Source organism: Meles meles, chromosome 20 (assembly GCF_922984935.1).
Source record: "Meles meles chromosome 20, mMelMel3.1 paternal haplotype, whole genome shotgun sequence".
In the NCBI taxonomy this organism is placed as follows: Eukaryota; Metazoa; Chordata; class Mammalia; order Carnivora; family Mustelidae; genus Meles; species Meles meles.
In genome coordinates, this window is record NC_060085.1 from 56,369,575 (window position 1) to 56,390,427 (window position 20,853).

Here is a 20,853-nt window from a genome sequence, read left to right on the forward strand (position 1 = left end):
TGGCACCCACTGTGTGGCAGGGCGGGAGGCCCTTCCGGGGTTCACAGGCATGTGCTCTTATCTCCTCAGCCTTGTCCTCGACTCCCTTTTCCTCGCCGACCATGAATCATGCCTTTCCCTGCACCAACCCCAGCACTCTTCCCCGTGGATCCCACCCCATGAGCCCCCGGACCACAATGGGAAGGAGGAGGCAGCGAAGAAGGGAACACAAGAGCTCGTGTAAGTAAGCCATGGTCTCCTCCCTCCACTTTGGACTGCCTGTGTAGCTGAGAGCTCTGCCAAAGGATGGGGATATTTGGGATAGGGTCCCAGGTGTGTGTGTGTGTGTGTGTAGAGTCATTAAACAGCATGAGTGGCCCACCAGGCTGCCACGGATGCCGCGCAGGTTGTACACAGCGCAAGGACGCACCTGAGGGACGTCAGTCACTGTGTATATTTTAGTTCTGTATTTTGATTTTAGAAAATTCCCAGACAGTGATGGCAAAGTGTCTCAAGGAAAGGATACCTTTTCAGATGTGCCTAAAGCTCTCACAGTAACTCCATTTCATTTTCTTTCATTCCGTGATTCATTCTGTTCCATTCAAGGAGAAAGTCTGAGTGTGGTGTGGCTGTCTGTACTGCCCCTCTGACATTTTTTAATTTCCCCTAAGACAGACATGTAGGCCTGAGACTAGCCATCTAGGATGTAGTATTTGTAATAATTTTCACTTTTATTATATGTGTGTGTGTATACACATACACACATATATACACACACAAACATATATTTCTACTTCCCTTTCGTATATAGGCATTTCTCTTTATTTATGATCACTATGCATACAGTTCCCTTTTGAAATGAAGGTATTTAAGTATTTTAAAAAGTAATAAATGGAAGACAAATAATAGTGAGTGATAATGCAGGAGACCTGTGGAGGTAGCAAAAATCACGAGAATGGCAAGATTTTTGAAGTCTTTCCTGGGAAAAGTCCTTCCTTTGCTGATGTAGAAAGTTTATCCAGCCTCGTGCCAAGTGAGCTGCAGAGGCCCCCAGGAAGGATGAAAGGCTAAGCCGGGCCATTTAGAAGTGAGCCAAAAGAAGTTAAAGAGGAGTACAAATCACCTGGCACCTGAAATATGGTTATGAGCTTCCTGGAAGCCAGGGTGAAAAGGGAAACAGATTTCAGACTCAGATGAGAGGTAAAATATGCCTTTACCAACCACCTTTGTCAACCACCAAAGCTGGGAGTGTGTAGGTGAAAAGATTCAGAAATGCTGTTAATAGGCAGGGGCATAGGGAGGCTGGGGGCTCTTGGGACCACTTATCTGTCCTTTTCCTAGGATAGATGAATAATAAAATGTTATCATTATTATTATTGATGATAATTATTTAAACAATCTGAACACCTCCTATGTACCAGGCACCATTCTTTTTTTTTTAATTTTTTATTTATTTCTTATTTTTTTATAAACATATAATGTATTTTTATCCCCAGGGGTACAGGTCTGTGAATCGCCAGGTTTACACACTTCACAGCACTCACGATAGCACACACCCTCCCCAATGTCCATAACCCCCTCCCCCTCTCCCAACCCCTCCCCCAGCAACCCTCAGTTTGTTTTGTGAGATTAAGAGTCACTTATGGTTTGTCTCCTCCCAATCCCATCTTCTTTCATTTATTCTTCTCCTATCCCCCGAGCCCCCCATGTTGCATCTCCACGTCCTCATATCAGGGAGATCATATGATAGTTGTCTTTCTCCGATTGACTTATTTCACTAAGCATGATACCCTCTAGTTCCATCCACGTGGCACCATTCTTATTATTAGGGATGTAACAGTGAAAATATAATAAATACAAATATAATAATACAACATATGCAACAACATATAGTATATTACACATATTGTAATGTATAATATAAAGTATAACAAAATAGTAATAAAGATATAGTATAATATAATTAGAAGTAGAATTAATATGATAAGTTATATTTAATAAATGATATCCTATGTCCATGTTAATAATACAAATGTATTTCATATATGGAATGTAAAACAATATGCATTAAGTAACATAATATATCAAATAGAAAGTTTTCATACGACCCAGCAATTCCATATCTAGGTATATGCCCAGGAGAAATGAAGACATCTGTCATGTTCACCCAAAAACTTACACATGAATATTCATAGCAGCATTATTCATTTTTGCCAAAAGGTGCAAACAACCCAGATGTCCGTTAAGAGATGAATGCACAAACAAAATGTGGTGTATTCATACAATGGGATATTATTGGGCCATAAAAAAGCACGAATTCCAGATACATGCTACAATATGGATAAACCTTGAAAACATGCTTCATGAAAGAAGCCAGACACAAAAGGCCACAGATGATAGGATTCCATTTACGTGGAATGTCCAGAAGGGCGAATCTATACAGAAGCAAATAGGTTAGTGGTTGCTTAGGGCCGGGAGAGTTGGGAGGATTTGGGCCGATAGCTGAAGGGCACAGGGTTTCTTTTTGAGGTGATGAAGGTGTTCTCCAAATGTGCTGGTGGTTGCACAACATTGTTCATATACTGGAAAAAAAAAACAAAAGCACTGAAGTGTACACTTTAAAATGGGGATAGGCTGGGTGCTTGTGTCTCAATAAAGCTGTCTTCAAAATTAACGTACCATGGGCCGTGGTAGTAGAAGAGCGTTACGACGAAGCTAACGTCATGTGCCAGTGCACCCCTCAGAAGCTCTGTTTCATGACGTGGCAGTCCCAGGAGCTGGTGTCCTTCATCCTTGTCACTGGCCTGCTGGGTGGGACTGGCCCGGGGCAGAGCGCATGTCAGGATACGCTGTGACTCTGCCGGCCGAGGGAGGAGACAGGACCCTTAAGCACTCGCCCTGACTCCAGGTCCTTAAGCCTGAGCGTGGGTTGGTGCTGGCAGGAAGCGCTCTCTCAGCACTCTCAGGTGGGAATGCCCATCTGAGAGCCATGCCCGCCTGTCCCGCAGTGTCACTGGCCTCCAGTACGGTAGGGCCTGGGGGACAGATCGTGCACACGGAGACCACGGAGGTCGTGCTCTGCGGAGACCCCCTCAGCGGCTTTGGCCTCCAGCTCCAGGGAGGCATCTTCGCCACCGAGACCCTGTCGTCCCCTCCCCTCGTGCGCTTCATCGAGCCTGACAGCCCCGCAGAGAGGTGAGCCAGCAGCCCTCGCCCCGCTGGGCCTGCCACCCTCCAGTTCAGGAGGCTCACGGACAGCCACGGGAACTGAGTCCCATGGCAAGCCTGGCTTCACGAGGGTCCCCCACTTAATCATCCCACCCACTCCATCACCAGCCCCACTTTACAGATGAGGAAACCGAGGTGCTGAGATGCTGATTCATTTGCCCAGGGTCACACAACTTGTGAGTGACCCAGGACTTGAACCCCTGTCCGTCTGAAGTCAGGGTCCCCTGTATACATATATCATAAGGCACGTGTCCTCCCCCTTGGACAGACAGCGAAACTGAGGCCCACCGAATTGACTCTCTTAGCCAGAGGTACCAGGTAGATTTCCTGGGGCTCATAATGGGCCCACGGCCTAGCTGTGAGTCAGACCCCAGCCCCGCCCCCACATGGCATTCCCGCGTCCCAGGAATGGCAGTGATGGTAACAGAGTGGCTTCTCTCTGCGGGGCTGCCTGGGGATCAGGTGTGGGCTGCTACAGGTTGGGGATCGGGTCCTGTCCATCAACGGCATTGCCACCGAGGACGGGACAATGGAGGAAGCCAACCAGCTGCTGCGGAACGCGGCGCTGGCCCACAAGGTCGTGTTGGAGGTTGAGTTTGACGTGGCAGGTGAGTGAGGGTCCCTACCTTCCTCCTTACGCTTTGGGATCCTGTGCTCCCTCCTCCCTTTATCCTGCTCCTGCCTGGGGATATCCATGCTCTTCCAGCCCCATCCCACTCCCGCCTGGTGACCTCCTCCCAGAGCATTTGTGGCATGTGCCTGAACACCAGTGGTGGCAGGGAAGGAGGGGAGGCAGGAATCCCACATGCCAGCCTGAGGGCTGATGAGGGATTTTTGTGCCAAAACACAGCCTAAGGGAGGGCAGAGAGGGGCTGAAAATATTCTGTGTCCCTCGGCAGGCCTTAGGCAAAGAACCCCAAACACAAACTCAGGTTAGAATTCTGGTCTTGTGATTTGGACATTTTGTGACTTTGGACAGGACTCTCTTGCTCCCCACCCACCCTCAGTAGTCACTACAATGAATATTGTTTGGGTTAGATGAGATCAATCATGTAAAAACACCCTGCTAAAGTCTGGTACATAGTAGGTGCTCAGTAAATTGTTGGGGATGTGAACTGAGTTGGGTTTTGCTCTGGGGAAACCCCTGGCTGGCATTCATGGGGTCTAAGTGCCAGCCCCAAATCTGCTCTGATTGGATAGGTTGTCTGAGACAAAGGTCAGCTCACCATGCCTCAGTTCCCTCCTCTGTCAGGTGGAAGAAGCAGGATGGGGTTGGGGCAGTGACTTTGCAGTCTGGCCTAGAAAGGGTGGGAAGCTGGGACTCCCTGCATCTCCTCCCTTGGGTCTCACACACATCCACATGTGTTTGCATGCAGAGTCCGTCATCCCGAGCAGCGGCACCTTCCATGTGAAGCTGCCCAAGAGGCGTGGTGTGGAGCTGGGCATCACCATCGGCTGTGAGTCCCTGCCCACCATTCAGTCCCTGCCCGGAGTGAGCTGTCTGCTGGGGGAAATTGCACACCTCCAGCTCAGAGGAGAGGGGGATGCTCCTGGTGGGAGGACTGGCTTGAGTTCCCTCTGCCTGCAGTGCTCCACTGTGTGTTCGCAGGTGACACCCCTTAGTTGCTGGAAGCCTCAGTTTCCTATTCTGCACAATGGGAGTCTCCTGACCAGCTGGGACTTCTGGTGGGATTAAGTGGTTTGTAAGGCACCAAACACGTGGGCAGCTCTGTGAAATGATCCTCGGTCCCCACCATGGGCTTCACAGAGAGCAGCTATCTAAAAGGGCTGCTGCTGCAGCTCCTTCCTACCCCAAACTCCACTCAATGGAGATGGGAGTTTAAACTCTGGATAGGACTGCCAGATACAGTTGCACAGGCTGTACATGACACAAGGGTGCCCATTTGAGGTGGACTTAACAATTTTATTACATCATTTCCTCAATGGACTAATTAGAAGGAATGTCCTTGTCTCATCTGCAAAGATGCCACATGGGCTAGAAGGGGCTCCTACCATCTGTTCACTAATGGGAAAACCCATTAGCCCAGATGGATTTTTTTTTTTTTTTTTCAAGAAAACGTAGTTACTCATGTAACAACCCATTGTCTTAGGTCACATTCCCCCAGAAAGAGCTTCTTAAATAAAGAGTTACATTCAGAGGGGTTATCGAGAAGGGTTCTTGGAATCAGCACCTGTGTGAGGTGAGGGATGGGGACTGGGCAGATGGAGATGGTGGTTGTGATGCCACCAGTCCCACGGAGAGCTCTAGGGCCGGGAAGGCTTTGGAAGTTGTCCTGAATGAGGCTGGGAGCCAGGCCTTTGCACCACCATGTGGACCAGGCGACACCCAGGAGCTGTACAACCTTGGCTGAGGCCGCTCTCGGCCAAAGGCAGTACCCTGAGAGGGAGCCCCCCGGGAGCCGTTTAACCAGAAATTCCTGCCACTGGGAGAAGGGAAGACTCAACTGTGGATGGGTCACCCAGTTCTGGGGCCCATCCTGTGCTAGGTGGGAGTGCCAGCCAGACACTGCCCCTGAAGGTGCTTACAGTTTGCTGGGGGATGGCCTGAACAGAAGGGAAAAGGGCTGATGTGGAATCAGCACCTTCTCTGTGTCGGGATCCACATTAGGTTTTGCCTTGTCTGGTTTAATCTCATGACATCTCCATGAGTTCTCTGGTATCATCCCCGTTTTGTGGAGGGGAACTGAGGCAGAAGGGGGGCTGATCTGCTCACAGTCATCAGGCAGGAAGCATTGGGAACACAGCACGTGGCTTAGTATTCAGGCTCCAACTCCTGGGTCCTCCCAACCCCGCACCTTGAGGCCGAGGCCATCTAAGGTTGAATTCATGGCTTCTGCTCGCCCCCACCCCTCCCCGCCCCAGCGACCAGCAGGAAGCGAGGAGAGCCCCTGATCATCTCTGACATCAAGAAGGGCAGTGTGGCACACAGGTAGGAATGGCCCTGGGTGCAGGGTAAGGGGAGCCGTCCAGGGGGAGTGCCACATGCCAGACTCTTTGCGTCTCCCACCCCTGCTCCAACAGGACCGGCACCCTCGAGCCGGGTGACAAGCTGCTGGCCATTGACAACATCCGCTTGGACAACTGCGCTATGGAGGATGCTGTGCAAATCTTGCGGCAGTGCGAGGACCTGGTGAAGCTGAAGATCCGGAAGGACGAGGACAACTCTGGTATGGCCGCCACCCGGCACTGCCACCTCTCTCGGTCCCCACACTGGAGCAGTGGGCTCCAGCTTTCAGTTCAGGGCTCCCTCTGGCCGAGGAGGGAGGTTGCCAGGCTGCTGGGGGAGACTCCTTGAATGAGCAGATGCAAGGAGGGAGCCCCGCACCAACGTCTCAGGGTCCCTGGGGCAGCCTGGACCCTCTGCAGCCAGCACAAAGCCTAGCAGAGGAGGCCCACAGGGGGCAGCAGTGAGCAGAGGGTTGGGTGGGGCAGGGATGGGGGAGTGTGGGGGCCATGTGTGAGTGAAGAAGTAAAGGCTGTCGACTCTGACACCTCTGAGATCAGACAGGTGACAGGAGTGAGTGGCCTGGACAGAGGTAAGAAAAAATGATGCAGGTTGGGCAGGCAGTAGGGAGGGGTGAGGCTTGTGGCCCAAGACCCAATCCGTTATTCAGAGGGTCAGCTGCCAACTCCTGCCCTGGGAAGGATGGTCTCTTGTGGGCAGATTCTTTTTCTTCTTCATCTTTTTTTTAAAGAAAAGCCAAAGTCTGGTTTCTTCTTATCCTTATGATTATTATTTTGTGTCCGGGGTGAAGCCTGTAGTTCAGAATGTTGGCTTCACGATCCTTTTCTTCTTTTTGCCATGGGGCTTGGGTGCAAGAAAACATTTGGGGAGGCAGAGGTGGCCTCAGGGTCCCTGGGCAGTGCCATCTGAAGTCATGGCACGAGTAGATAGATGAGTGAATGGATGAATTTGAGGAAGTTCACCAGGGCACCGGGGGCTGGGGTGTCGAGCTCCAGGGTCCTGCCCCGCAGCACCCCACCTGATGGGTGCCACCTTTGCAGATGAGCAAGAGACCACAGGTGCCATCAGCTACACAGTGGAGCTGAAACGCTACGGGGGTCCCCTGGGCATCACCATCTCGGGCACAGAGGAGCCTTTTGACCCCATTGTCATCTCAGGCCTCACCAAACGTGGTCTGGCTGAGAGGTGAGCTGGGTTCCTGTGGGATACATGGGGACCGTCACAGGGCAGGGGTTGGACTTTGGGAACAGCCAAAGTGGATTCAGACATCGGTTCCAAAGTCGATGTCCTGGGTGGCATCAGGCCTGTCCCTTCTCTCTCTGAGCCTCAGTTCCACAGAGGCAGATCAGCCCCCCTCTGGCAGACCTGCCTCCCAATCTGGAGATTCAGCGTTTCTGGAAAGTCAGGTGGTGAGCCTTTTTGGAGCCCCGGCTGTGTGCCTTCACTCCTGGCACAGCCTGGAGCTTTTCTGGAGGCATTAGGGGCCTCCCTGCTGTCCTCTGCTCTGGGGAAGCTGCTAGAAGAGGGTGTCCCAGACTGTCCATACTGGGGGGAGCAGGTGAATCTGGGGCCCAGAGGTGGAACAGGGCCCCACGGGGGTCATAGGGAGGCCAGGCCTGGGGTGGAGAGACAGGCTGGGCCCCTGGAGAAGGACAGAAGGCTGGCTGCAGCAAGAGGATTGGGGGAGGGGGGGCGGTGGTTGGGGGAGGAACACTGAGCGTCGGTGGAGGGCTCCCTGTTCCTGGAGCGCCCCCTGCTGGCCCACTGCAGAGACCAGTGTGGTCGTTTCCTATCTCAAGTTCAGTCATCCACTCCCACCTTGCCTGGGTACCTCCCGTGTGCCAACCGGTTCTGGACAGTTGTCCCAGGACGCGACAGACAGTCTCCCGTCACCGGGCTGATCTAGCTCTAGCTGATCTAGCTCAGTGCTGACCAATTGCAATGTAATGCGAGCCCCATATTTCAGTATAAACTTTCTGCTGGCCGTATTAGAAAAATAAAAGAAACAAATAAAATGAATCCTAAATACATATTTATTTCAACATGTGTAGTCAATATATAAATTATTAATGAGAGTGTTTTACATTTTTTTTTCATGTTTTGTCTTCAGAACCCATTGTGTATTTTATATAGTCAAGTCATCTCAGTTTGGGCTAGCCACGTTTCGGGACCCAGTAGCCACATGGGACAGACAGCTCTGACCTCCTGCACTCAGCACACCATCTCCCCCAACCTACTCCCCCGGGCTCCTGGGGAGCTGGGTGGGCAAAGCCAGGCATGTTTCCAGAACCTAAATTTAGAGTCAGGCAGAATCATCCCCTCCCTCCCAAAGTCTAGACTTTTTTTTTTTTTTAATTTTTTGTTTTTTAGAGAGGGAAAGAGTGGGGTGAGGGGCAGAGGGAGAGGGAGAATCTTAAGCAGTCTCCATGCCCAGCATGGAGCCCGATGCGGGGCTCAGTCTCACAACCCTGAGATCATGAGCTGAGTTGAAATCGACAGTCGAATGCTTCACTGGCTGAGCCACCCTGGTATCCCCCAAATTCTAGACTTTGTACCTCTACGAATGCTACCCTAGATGACACTTGCTTTTTGTTACAGCTGGGTTTAACTGAGGTCCATCAGGCTTGTGCCTGGGGGTTCCTGAGTTCCCTGAAGCCTTGAGTGTCTCTCATTCTCTGTCCCGTGCCCCCCTCCCCAGGACTGGCGCTATCCACGTTGGGGATCGTATCCTGGCCATCAACAGTGTTAGCCTCAAGGGCCGGCCTCTGAGTGAGGCCATCCATCTCCTGCAGGTGGCTGGCGAGACTGTCACCCTGAAGATCAAGAAGCAGCTAGACCGTGAGCCTCCCCCTCCTGCCCCTGGGGCCGTCCACCCTTTTAGGAAGGGAAATCTCTCTGTACCAGGTGCATGTGCCCAACCTCATGGCATCCTCACCTGGGACTGCTGAGGAGACCAGACTCAGAGAGGGGAGGGGTGGTCCCAAGGTCACAGCTTGTGTAGGGCAGAGTCTGGGTCTGAACCACCCTCCCCATCACCGCCTGCCTCTCAAGGCTGCTTGTTCTGCCTTAGGGTTGTAGCTTGTACATTCCTCAGTTTCCCCTGAATTTGAGCCCTGTACCTTGGCAAGGAGGCCACGAGCTGCAGTGGAAGGAGCCTGAGCTTTCGTGCCTTCCTTCTAATCTGGGCTCCACTGTTGTTCACCATGTGACCTTGGGTGTGTGGTGCAGACCCAGAGCTTCAGGGGCTCCCCAGGGCCCAGTGCAGAGAACTTAGCCTCAGTTTTCCTATCTGTGAAATGGGGTTGCCCATTAGTGTGTCCCTCCCCTTCTATCAGATTGCTCAGCAGTAGGCTCCGGGGTGGGGGTAGGGGAGCTCAGTGCCTGTGAGACAAACCAGACAGAAGTGGGGAAACAGGCTCATTGAGTGTCTCTGTGTCTCTGAGGTCAGAGGCCAGTGGTGGTGACACCTCCTTTTTGTCCCAGGCCCCCTCCCACGACGCAAGTCGGGCAGCCTCAGCGAGGCCAGTGATGCAGATGAAGACCCGCCCGAGGCACTCAAAGGAGGCCTGCTGGCAGCCCGGTTCTCACCCGCTGTGCCCAGCGTGGACAGCGCTGTGGAGTCCTGGGACAGCTCGGCCACAGAGGGTGGATTCGGGGGCCCAGGTAATGCCTAGGGGCCCCAGGAGCAGCGACATGCTCTCTCTGGACCACCCCAGCTGCCACACATTGGCAGGGGCTGTTCTCTCTGCCTCATTCTCCTTTCCCTGCTTCATCCTTCAGGGACACTTCCAGAAGGCAGACCCCACCTCCCTCCAAGGCCCCATTGGCCATTCTCAGGGCCCCTCACTGCTCAGAGCATGGAACTCAGGCCTTTACACATCTTTTGATTGACATCCATAGGCCCGTGGAGTTCCCCACCTTGAGGTTAGGGACCAAGTTGGCCTTACTTTCGTCTTCTTATTCCTAGCCCCACTGCTCTGTACACAGCAGGTGCCCAAGCAATGTTTATTGCACCCAGTTGAAGATGGGGGTTGAAAGCCCCTTCCCATCCTGTCCCACAAGACCCAGCCTTAAGGTGGGCACGTCCAGGCTGCCCTCTGAGGCCATAAGCCCCTCCCCAATGCGTGTGGAGACCCATGGGTGGCCTCGGGGTTTGGAGGGCATTTGACCCCAGCAGCTGGCCTTCTGGCCTCTCTAAGGCCAGCTCAGAGAACTGGTGGAGCAAGGCCTCTAAGTGGCCTTGGGTGGCCCCCAGCACTGGGCCTCACTGGTAGTCTATTTGCCTTCCCTGGGTCTCTGTTTCCCATGTCTTGTCCTTGATCAGCATCTCTTAGCTTACCTCTGGGGCAGGGTCTTGAGAGCTCCCAAAGGCAGGCAGAGAGGAATGGTTTAAATAGTGACCCTCCTCCCCAGGCAGGAGGCAGCCAGGCTAAGCCCAATGGAGCCGGGACAAGGACTTGGAGCCCTGGCCATTAACTCTTCTGCTGGGTGATCAGGAGTTCCAGGGGGTTCTGGGGGTAGGGACTAGGTGGCGAGGCACTCAAGGGACTCTGGATAGTCACGTCAGGCCAGAGGGGGCAAAGACCTATCCAGGGTCATCCAGCACAGCTGGAAAGGGGGCGGGAAGGAGGGTAAGTTACAGACATCTCCCTCTCCACCTGGCAGGGTCCTACACTCCACAGACAGTGGCTCGGGGCGTGACCCCCCAGGAGTGGCGGCCTAGCCGGCTGAGAAGCAGCCCCCCACCCACCGAACCCCGGAGGACGAGCTATACCCCGGCCCCCACGGATGAGAGCTTCCCCGAGGAGGAGGAAGAGGAGGACTGGGAGCCACCAACTAGGTCTGTGGTGGGAAGGCCATGAGGGAGGAGGCGGTCACAGTCTCCTGGCTCAGTTGGGTTGAGGGTCCCTGTGCCACAGTGGTGGGGACAGCGGAGAGTCTTGTCCGGCTCCCGAGGAGGGGCGCCTCTCAGGAGAGCGGAAGGGACATCAGGCAGTGTTGCCTTAGCCAGGCTGAGATGGGGATGAGGGTGCCCTAGGGAGAGGGCACAGCAGTGGCAAAGGCATGGAAGGTGTTTTCCTTTCCAGAGTCTGGTGGTCTCCTGTTCTCAGTGAACAGCTCAGAACTTGAACCTGACCCTTTTGACTTAGCCCAGATGGCTTGATGGCCTCCTGCAAAGGCCCTCGGGTTCCAGACACCCGCCCTGGCTGTCGATGTGGTTTGGTAGCATTGGCTTTGAAGGACACCGCGTGACCCCGAGAGGCGACTCCTGCCAAGAGCAGGCCCTATGGAGAAACGCTGTTTCTCGTCCAGCCCCAGCCACCACTCCTGTGCCTGTTCTTTGGATCGGGTACTTCCTTCTGCCTCTAGTGCCTTTCCCTTTCTCTTCCTGGCCAAGGCCTCTGCAGCCTTGGAAACCCAGCTCACGTTCCCCTGCCTCCAGGAGGCTCCCCTGACTTTTCCAGGCACAAGGCATTCCTCCCTCCGCTGGCCCCCAGCCACTCCTGGGAGCCTCCTCCTGGCACTGGCTGCCTTGTGCACCTGGTTAATGACCTGGCTGTGGTCCTTCTGGATAGGGCTACTAGCTGGGTGCCTGGCCCCCAGTGGGTACGGCTGCACACTTTGTGACCGAATCGCCAGCATCTTGAAAACGGGAGAACAGGGGCGACACCTTATTCACCGCCATAGCCCCGGGCCCTGCAGAGCCCTGGCCCAGGGAATGTTTGTGGGATTGGTTTGAATGGAGAAAATAGCCTTCAGCCTCAGTCTTCTCATTTTTAAAATGGGAAGGACGGGAGACAACTATGGCACCTCATCCTCCCTGAGTCCCCTTAGGAAAGAAAAGCTCACGGGCCTTTATAAGAAAGTGCTTTGCAAATCCATCCTTTATAAGTGGCTGGGACTTTGTAAGTGGCAAGTGGCTTTGTGAACTAGGAAGCGTGCCAGTGTGACTTGTTACCATTCTAACAAGCCTCGATGTTAGAGCTGATGACGGGCTTGTACAGTGGAAGCCATGGGGTGGCCCGGACCCTTCCCCAAGCAGAGATACACCATCCTCTCCATCCATCTGTGTCCTCGCTGGTTCCAGCTCTGTCCCTGTCACTGTGCTACAATGCCGTGTGTCTGGGTGGGGCCAGGGCCCATCCTCTGGGGCTACACCATGGATCTCCTCTCTGTCTGTCTGTCTGTCCGTCCGTCTGTCTCTCTTCCCAGGCGTCCTGTGTCACCGCTCTCCACCCCGTCTCATCTGCCCCTGTTCTAACTGGTCACCGACAGTCCTGGTCGCCCCTAACTGCGTCTTCTTCCCCCCATTCCGTGTCACCAACCACTGCCCTGGGGCCCCAGCACTGCCACCGAGGACGCCTGCCTGCCTGCCTGCCCGCCCGTCCGCCCGCCCACCCTAAGGCCCTTCGAGCCCAACGCTGGGCCCCGGGGCCCCGAAGACTCCTCAGGCCCCAACCCGCCTGCCCGCCCACCTGCCCACCAGGAGTTGACCCTCTCTGGTTCCTACGTTACAGCCCAGCCCCTGGCCCTGCCCGTGAGGAGGGCTTCTGGCGCATGTTCGGGGAAGCGCTCGAAGACTTGGAGTCATGTGGTCAGTCAGAGCTGCTGAGGGAACTGGAGGTAGGGCCACCCACCCCGCAGACCTTCCTGGGGACCCCCCGTGCATGGACACTACCGATGCGCGTGCTGTTGGAAACAAGCATGTTGATGGGATCCTGCTCGTGTGTGGTGTGCACCGCGCACTCACCCGGCACCCTCCGTGTAAAGGTGTCTTCACACACGTGCAGGCTGTGCATGGACACATATACAGGTGTGATGGAGAGCACTGGCATGACACATCGAGGTGTGTGCACATGCTGATGTGTGTGCAGCAGGGGCACGCGTGTGTGCATGCATGTGAGCATGCTCGTGTATGCACAGATGCTGAGGGTATTTTCAGAGCAGATGTGTGTGAGCGCACGTTTGGATGCCGAGGGGTGGTTTTGGAGTCTGTGTGCAGGTGCAGCCTGGGGATGTGGTCGTGGGCGTGCCCTGTGGAAGCACGTGGATGTCAGTTCAGGGACAGCACAGGGGATGAGGGCTCGGGGCAACTGAGAAGTGAATACAGCTTTGTGCGAGGTCAGCGTGGCCTATGGTGGAACAGGCTGCCCTGGAAGGTCTAGGAAGGATCCTGCTGGGTCATTTCAGAAACTCCATGCTCTGAGAACAATAATTTAAACTTTCACTTTATCTGTGCTTTTTCCCCTTAAATTGTTGATTTTTTCCTCCATCGGTCTTACAAATCACTAGGCTCCTCCAAGAACTGATTTTTGGGCTTTGTTAATTCTCTCATGTGTTTCATTGTTTTCTGTCTCACTCATTTCTGTGTTTAGCTTCTTCTTTATTTGTGTTTACATGTTTTCTACCATAGTGCATCCTAAGCTATGATTTTACCCATTGACACTGCTTTGGCTGGATTCCACAAATTTTGATTGTGATGCTTTTATGGATCATTCAATTCCAAATATTTAAAAAATTTTATTACTATTTTAGTTAAGCCCTTGAATGACACAGAAGTGGAGAGTTTTGTTTTTTATTTTTTATTTTATTTATTTTTTTAAAAAGATTTTATTTATTTATTTAACAGACAGATCACAAGTAGGCAGAGAGGCAGGCAGAGAGAGGAAGGGAAGCAGTCTCCCCGCTGATCAGAGAACCTGATGCAGGGCTCAATCCCAGGACCCTGGGACCACGACCCAAGCCGAAGGCAGAAGCTTTAACCCACTGAGCCACCCAGGCGCCCCGAGTTTTGTTTTTTAAATCCAAATTTTAAAACTAATTCATATTGAGCTTTAGTTCATATGTACTGTGGCCAGAGAATGTGTTCCATATGCTTTGAATTCTTTGGCATTTATTGAGACTTCTTTGTGGCCCAGTATGTGATCAGTTTTAGTAAACATTTCATGTATGCCTGCAAAACAATGCAAATTCCCTTTTGTTCGGTGTAGGGTTTTCTGTAGATCAAGATTGTTCATAGACTTGTTCAGATCTGCATCCTTATGAAATGTTACATGCTTTACTTATCTTTCTTTTTTGTTGATGGTATGATAAAATTATCATGAGCGGAGATTCAGCAAGTTCTTGACATTTTGTCATTTTTGTTTTCTGTCCTTTGAGGTCATATTGCTAGTTTCATATAAATTCATGCTTGCTAGAACTTCTCGGTGAATTTTTCTTTTTATTATTCATCAGTATCTCTATCCCTGTGTACTTTCCACTTTAAATTCCATTTTCCCCCATAACAATATGGTTCCACCAGATTTATTTTACTAATGTTTCCTGTCTTTTTTCCAATTTGTTTTCAGAATTACTGTGTTACTAAGTGTGTACATTTATCATTTTAAACATATCTGTTTTATGCTGTATGTAGCTGATTTTCCCCCAATCCAAGAACCTTTCTCTTTTTAAAGATTAGTTCATTTATATTTATTATGATTACTAATATAATTAAACTTAATTCTAGCATAAAATTTATACTTTCTATATATCCCACTTTCTCTGTATTTCTAATCTACTATCTTTTCTTTTCTAGTATTGATAAATCTCTTATTCCTCTTTACTCTCTCCACCACCAAAACAGTCATTTTTATAATTGTTATTCTTTTAGTGATTATCATTAATTCATTTATTTTAATAATCAATTTTTAAATTTAAAATATTTTATTATTACAGAAGCCATATATGTGGATGGTGCAAAATTAGATAAATGAGATAAAATCAAAACTAAAATAAGCAAAATAAAATATACGAACACAACATTCCCACCACACATAGATCATGACTGTTACTGCTTCAGTGAGAGTATATGTATTTTTAGGAGAGTGAAACCATGATGTACATGGTACAGCTACTCCATTTTTCTCCATACATAGAAATAACTGTCTAATACGTTTTCATCTCTTTTAATACCAAGGTCATATGTAGATTTTCACAGTTGACCCCAAATTTCCCTTTACACCTGGTCTGGCTAAACCAGCACCCAGTCCATGCTTGGTAGCTCGTTGTTATGCCTTTTCAGTCTCTCTTAATATTAGTCCAGCACCTTTTTAATGATGCTAATTTGAAAATTTTGTTGATTAAAATAAAATTCACATAACTTAAAATTTACCATTTAGCTTCTTCTTTATTTGTGTTTTAAAGTGTAAATTGAGTATTAAAAGTAAAAAGAATGAATTAAGGAGAATCACGAATACCGTGTATTCACGATGTTGCATTTAGACAACCAGAATATTTCTAACATCCCAAAAAGAAACCCCACGTGTCCCAGCCACTGTCTGCTTTTTGTCTCTATGGATTTGCCTGTTCTGGATATTTCTTATAAATGAGGTCATGCAGTATGTGACCTTTCATGTCTGACTTTTTTCATTTAGCTTGATGTTGTAGAACGTGTAAGTTCTTCGTGCTCTTTATGGCCAAATGATATTCCAATCTATGGACAGGCTAACTTTTTGGAAAGACCAGGTGCATTTAACTTTTTCTAGCAAAGTTGATTCAATGCCTTTGCCCCCTCTCCTTAACCAGACAGGCCTGTAGAATGTTCCTGTTTCCCTCTAAACTCTCTCCTCTTGTCTCCCTTCTTATTTGTAAACTGCTCAGTTAGTTCATGTGGGGTTCTAGTCAGTAACTCATTCGGGTTGAAGCCAATTAACTTCTTTGCTCACTGTTGCTTCTTGCATTCTTCTTGCTTCTGAGTTCATCCTTTCAGATCTTTTAGTGAGACTCTTGGAGTGATAAACTCTTTGCGGTTTCATGTGTGATTTCATCTTCTTTATTTTTATGATGAGCAAGGTAGCAGAGTGGTTAAGACCCTTGACTTTGAAACCAGATTCTGATTTCAAATCATAGTATCTCTTAGCCTGGGTTTTCTTACCTGTCCAGTAGACACCCCCCCCAACCCCCCGCCAAAATGGTATTTGCCTGTCTGGTAGTATGGTAGAGAACAAAATGGGTTCTGTGTGTATGGTGAGTAGAACTGAGCTCAAAACAGAGTAAGCAATACTCATTCAGGGCCAACAGTTAGTATTCTGATTGCGGATATGATCGAGGGTCCCCCCCCCCCTGCCCATGCTCAGACTGAGACCCCCAGGAGGGCAGGGACCCTGTCTATGCTGTGCACTCTGTGACTTTGAAGGCCGACAGAGTAGTTATCCACAGATGCTGACTGCAACCAGCAGGCAAACAGGCATCCGCAGGAAGGACCGTGTATCCGCAGGCATCCATCATGACGGGCACGGTGCAGAGTGTGGCCCTCGAGGGCAGGCCCAGCCACCAGCCCTGGCGGAGGGGCCAGGAGGTACAAGCGTCCCCTGAAGAGATGCAGGAGCTGCTGCTGCCAACACCCTTAGAGATGCACAAGGTGGGCGCTGGGGCTGGGTGCAGGGTATACATATATACACCACTTCCTCAAAGGAGAAGCCAGCCTCCCTTGCCATCTGTAGGTTAGAAAAACAAACGGAGAAGAAACCTCTCCACGGGTAGCCCTCAGAAGGCTCCAAGCCTCTAGGTAAATTTGAGAGATGAGCAAGTTTTAGAGGGCTGGAAACCCGTCGATACCCGATGGAGACGTTCTCCTGGGGGAAGGGAGAGGATTGAAGAAGAACTGAGAAGGAGCCCCTCTCCCAGGTTCCCCATTGTGACTGGTGCCGGGAACCGCCCGGTGTGCTGCCATGGAGAACGGCAGGGAGCGCAGCTGGGCTGGGGGCTCGGTGTGGGTCCCACACCAAGGGATTCGGGCTGCTGTGGGGAGCTGGTGCAAAGGTCAGAGCTCCAGGGAATTCCTACTCCTTCTGCTCCCAGGTGACCCTGCACAAGGACCCCTTGCGGAATGACTTCGGTTTTAGCGTCTCTGACGGCCTCCTGGAGAAGGGTGTCTATGTCCACACTGTGCGCCCTGATGGGCCAGCCCAACGTGGGGGCCTCCGGCCCTTCGACAGGGTCCTTCAGGTAATGCTGGGCTGGGGGCACCATAGATAGTGTGACCTTTCCTCGCCTCCTGTGGAAGGAGCCCCACTTCTACCCTGGCTGAGCGGCTTTAGGCAGGCCGCCTTCTCTCCCTGAGCCCCAGCTTCCTCCTACCTGAAGGGAATGACAACAGTCCTATAGTCAGGTCAGGCTCTGCTACGTTGCAGTAACAGCCAGGCCCGAATCTTGGTTTCTTACCACACAAACATTTATTTGTCCTCTGGGGGCGGGCATGGGCTTGCTCCGCCAGGCTGGTGGGGGCTCTACCCTCCGGCAAATGCCTTCCACCACGTGACATGGGAACGGAGACTGGAAAATCAGCGAAGCAACACCCGCCACGCCCCTTCACGGCCTATTGGCCAGAACCAGTCACATGACCCCGCTGATGGCAAGGGAGCCTGGGAAATGCGCGTGAGCCGAGGGAAAGCTCTGGGACGGCGCAGGTCCCGCCCCCCGGCGGTGTTTTTCCCGTGCCGTAGCTGCTTTTGTTCCCCTGGTGTGATTTCTGCTGTGCTGGTGCTACGTTTACTGAATATGTTTCCTTTACATTGGCGGAGGTTTTCCGACTTGAATTTATTTTGAAACGAAGCTTTTCGTGTCATTAGGAATGAAACCCTTGCTTGACATAGAAGGTCTCTGTGAAATAAAAAGTCAAAGAAGCAAAGCAATGTCACCAGCTCTAGGCAGGACGCTGAGTGTGTGGTCTGCTCTTTCGTGTTGAAAAAGGGAGAGGAGTCGGTGTTAAAGGAGTGGGAAGGATGTCCTGGCGCCCCCTTCGGGGTTTCTCTTTGATAAAACCTAACCAGAGGGTTGAGAGAGAGGTCGGTGAAGGAGGACTTCTCTCTGTGTGTTCTAGATGGACCCTGTATCTGGGCTGGGGCCGGGCCCACCCTTGAGGACACCTCACGATTCCTACCTACTTTAGCCCGTGCTCCGCTGGTGCCCATCTGTCCCCTTGGCTGTGTTCCCTGCAGGTCAACCACGTTCGCACGCGGGACTTTGACTGCTGCCTGGCCGTGCCGCTCCTGGCGGAGGCAGGCGACGTCCTAGCACTGGTCATCAGCCGCAACCCTCTGGCACAGAGCAGCCGAGCCCCGCGAGCACCAGGCCCCAGCAGCCCCCGGATGCTCTGAAGTCAGCACGTGGTCTGGACACCCCAGGGGCTGCTGGAGTAGATCCTGGCGGCCAGACCTGTAACTGGGCTGGAGACCTGGCCACTCACTCATCCATCTGTTCATCTGGCAGGCTCTGAGCTACGGACCAGAATCTGGCTCTCTTCTCCGGTTCTGCGGTCCCTGCCCCAGTTGGAGTGACATCTAGGTCTTTCTCCATGTTGGGACTCCCAAGATGCCCAGAGGAGCCCCACTCAGTAGGGGTTGAGACAGGCTGCTCAGCTGGGAGAAGAGGAGCCGAGGAGCTAGGGAGCCCAGCTCATTGGGAGTGTCTTCTCCCAGCAGAGCTGTGTAGTTGCAGGGGAGGAGTGAGCTCCCTGTCACAGGAGGTGAGCAAGGTGGAACTTGATACCCCTGGTGTAGTCATGGACTGAGGTGTGAGGCATCCGGGCAATGGGTCTATATACGCTCAGGTAGTTAGTTGCCCCACAGGGGAAGCATTTAGGGTGTGGCTGGGGGGGGGGCAATTTTTCTGGACAGCCTCCCACCAAGAGGGATGCCACTCAGGGTGGGAGCCTAGCCCCTTCCCTTCTCCAGAATTCTGGTGTTTGGGGCTTCCTGGCTTCCCCACTTAAGAGGCTCTTGAGCTGGGATGACTGAATTCCAGGAAACATCAGCTTATTGATTCTGAAAGTGATTCATTTCCACCTCTCTGGTCTGAAGCCTCCAGGATTTGAGACCTGCATTTCTTCGCCCTTTGGGCCAGCGTGGTGTCAGGCTTTGGGCCCTCGGCCCCTCCTTCTTTTGTTGGAGGCGTAGGCACAGATCTATATGAATACACCCCTCTCAGGCCAGGCCCTTCAGGATCTGAGGGAGTCGTCTGGGACAGAAGACCTAGGAGTTTTTATTCACCTGCCATTTCAGTGGAGATGGGAAGACCATAGAGGTATCACATGGAAAATGATATATGTCCTCTCCAATCTCCAAACCCATGAAGGGTTTGAAGAGAGGGAGGCACAGAGGCAAAGGTAGGCAGGTGGGAGAGAGGTGAGCCATTCTCATGCCCAAAGGTGACAGTGTCCAAAGGAGCCATTTAAGAAAGTTTATTCCCACTTGAAATCTGGAACCACCAGCATCCCTTAAAGTCATTGTCCTCATTTTCCACAGACCAGAAACCCTTTTGATTCTGAGGAGGGCACAGGCCTGCACCTGGTGGTCTGGGCTGCGGCCCCAGAGATGGAAGTGGGCAGGCCGGATCCCCAGGTCAGGTCTGGGGATTTGCTTTGCTCTGAATGGGGGTTTCAGGAAAATGGGGCACCAACTCCCACCTGCATCCTCCATGCTTCCATCCTGTGGAGGCCCGCAAATGCTCTTCCACTAAGGACAGGATGGGGGGTCAAGAGGCTTGTTCTTTTTGCTCTGGGTTGCAGCTTGGTTGCTCTGTGACCCCCCCCACCCCCACCCTTGGTATGAACCTCTCTGGACAATCTAGGGGAGGACAGTCTCTGAGCAGGTACGGGCCTCCCTGTCATGGCCGGAACCATGCCCACAGGGCACCCTGCCCACTCTCTCCCCGAGGGCCTGCATTCCCTTGTCTTCTCCCTTCACTTCCCCTCACCCTGCCACTCCCTGCCTTCCCTGGGGAGCCTTCCATGCCAGGGCTGGACTGCCCATTGCCTCTGCTATTGTGGATTCCTGTGTAAACACCCGCCCTAGGGTGAAAGGGCACTGCCTTCCCCCCCAGCATAGGGGCACCGAGCAAAAGCCAAGGGCCCTCAGCTTGGGGGCCTAAGGCGTAGCACCGCAGAGACATGGCCACTGGAAGCTGCAGCTGTGTGAGCTTGGGCAAGTTGCCCAGCCTCTCTGGGCCTCTGGCAAGGGATGGGGCTGGACAGGCCACACTCCCAGGGCCTCTCAGCTCAGGAGAACTGCGTTCGACTGCAGGTGAGGAAGGCAGTAGCCCCTCCCCGACTGGTGGCCCCCTGCCTCCTCGGGCTGAGGCCTCTGCCATCTCCACTGACGTATGCAACCAGGCCCGTGGCCAGCCTTCTCATATGCAATATTTCCTCTGGCTTCTCATGGGGATCATAGATCCCAGATTTGACATTCCCCGATGCCTGTCCCCGGTGAGCATCCTGCCTGCCTATGCATTTTGGGTACAGCTCCTGTGACCTGCCCCTTCCACCCCCCAAAGCTGTATTTTTCTCTGGCTGAGATTAGAGCATATTCCTTGTAAAGTATTTTTCTACATGGGGTTTTCTTAGGGCTCTCGGGAAGCACATGCCAAGGGGCTGCGTTGCCAAGGCCATTTGGGGTCTGTGTATAAATCTGTTCTGCGGGGGCTGCAGGGACTTCGGAGCTGGGGGTGGGTGAGGTGCTGTTGGGATGGTTTTTTTAAATAAAATTATTTAAATGCAACTAGACTTGGTGTCAGCCTTTTTTTTTTTTTAAGTCAGCTTCGGTTTGGAGCTGATGACATCTTCCCTGCTTTTAATTCATTCATCCGTTCTGTAGGTCTCCTTGGGCTCTGCATCATTCCAGCCC

General features: G+C 52.0%; 1 protein-coding gene across 6 annotated transcripts in view; it reads left to right on the forward strand.

Annotated features, from left to right (window-relative positions):
- The window catches only part of GRIP2 (glutamate receptor interacting protein 2), a 114,747-nt gene extending 94,017 nt beyond the window's left edge, over positions 1 to 20,730 (forward strand). For 5 of the 6 annotated variants that reach the window (XM_045991761.1, XM_045991756.1, XM_045991760.1 and 2 more), the window contains 14 exons: positions 70 to 219; positions 2,988 to 3,174; positions 3,670 to 3,815; positions 4,584 to 4,664; positions 6,091 to 6,157; positions 6,250 to 6,395; positions 7,234 to 7,378; positions 8,892 to 9,031; positions 9,677 to 9,856; positions 10,859 to 11,033; positions 12,712 to 12,817; positions 16,449 to 16,592; positions 17,033 to 17,179; positions 18,172 to 20,730. In XM_045991761.1, coding sequence (XP_045847717.1) covers positions 70 to 219; positions 2,988 to 3,174; positions 3,670 to 3,815; positions 4,584 to 4,664; positions 6,091 to 6,157; positions 6,250 to 6,395; positions 7,234 to 7,378; positions 8,892 to 9,031; positions 9,677 to 9,856; positions 10,859 to 11,033; positions 12,712 to 12,817; positions 16,449 to 16,592; positions 17,033 to 17,179; positions 18,172 to 18,330 — 1,973 coding nt within the window. In that variant the 3' untranslated portion in view covers positions 18,331 to 20,730. The other variant, XM_045991762.1, reaches the window with a different exon arrangement.
- The last annotated feature ends 123 nt before the right edge of the window (positions 20,731 to 20,853 follow it).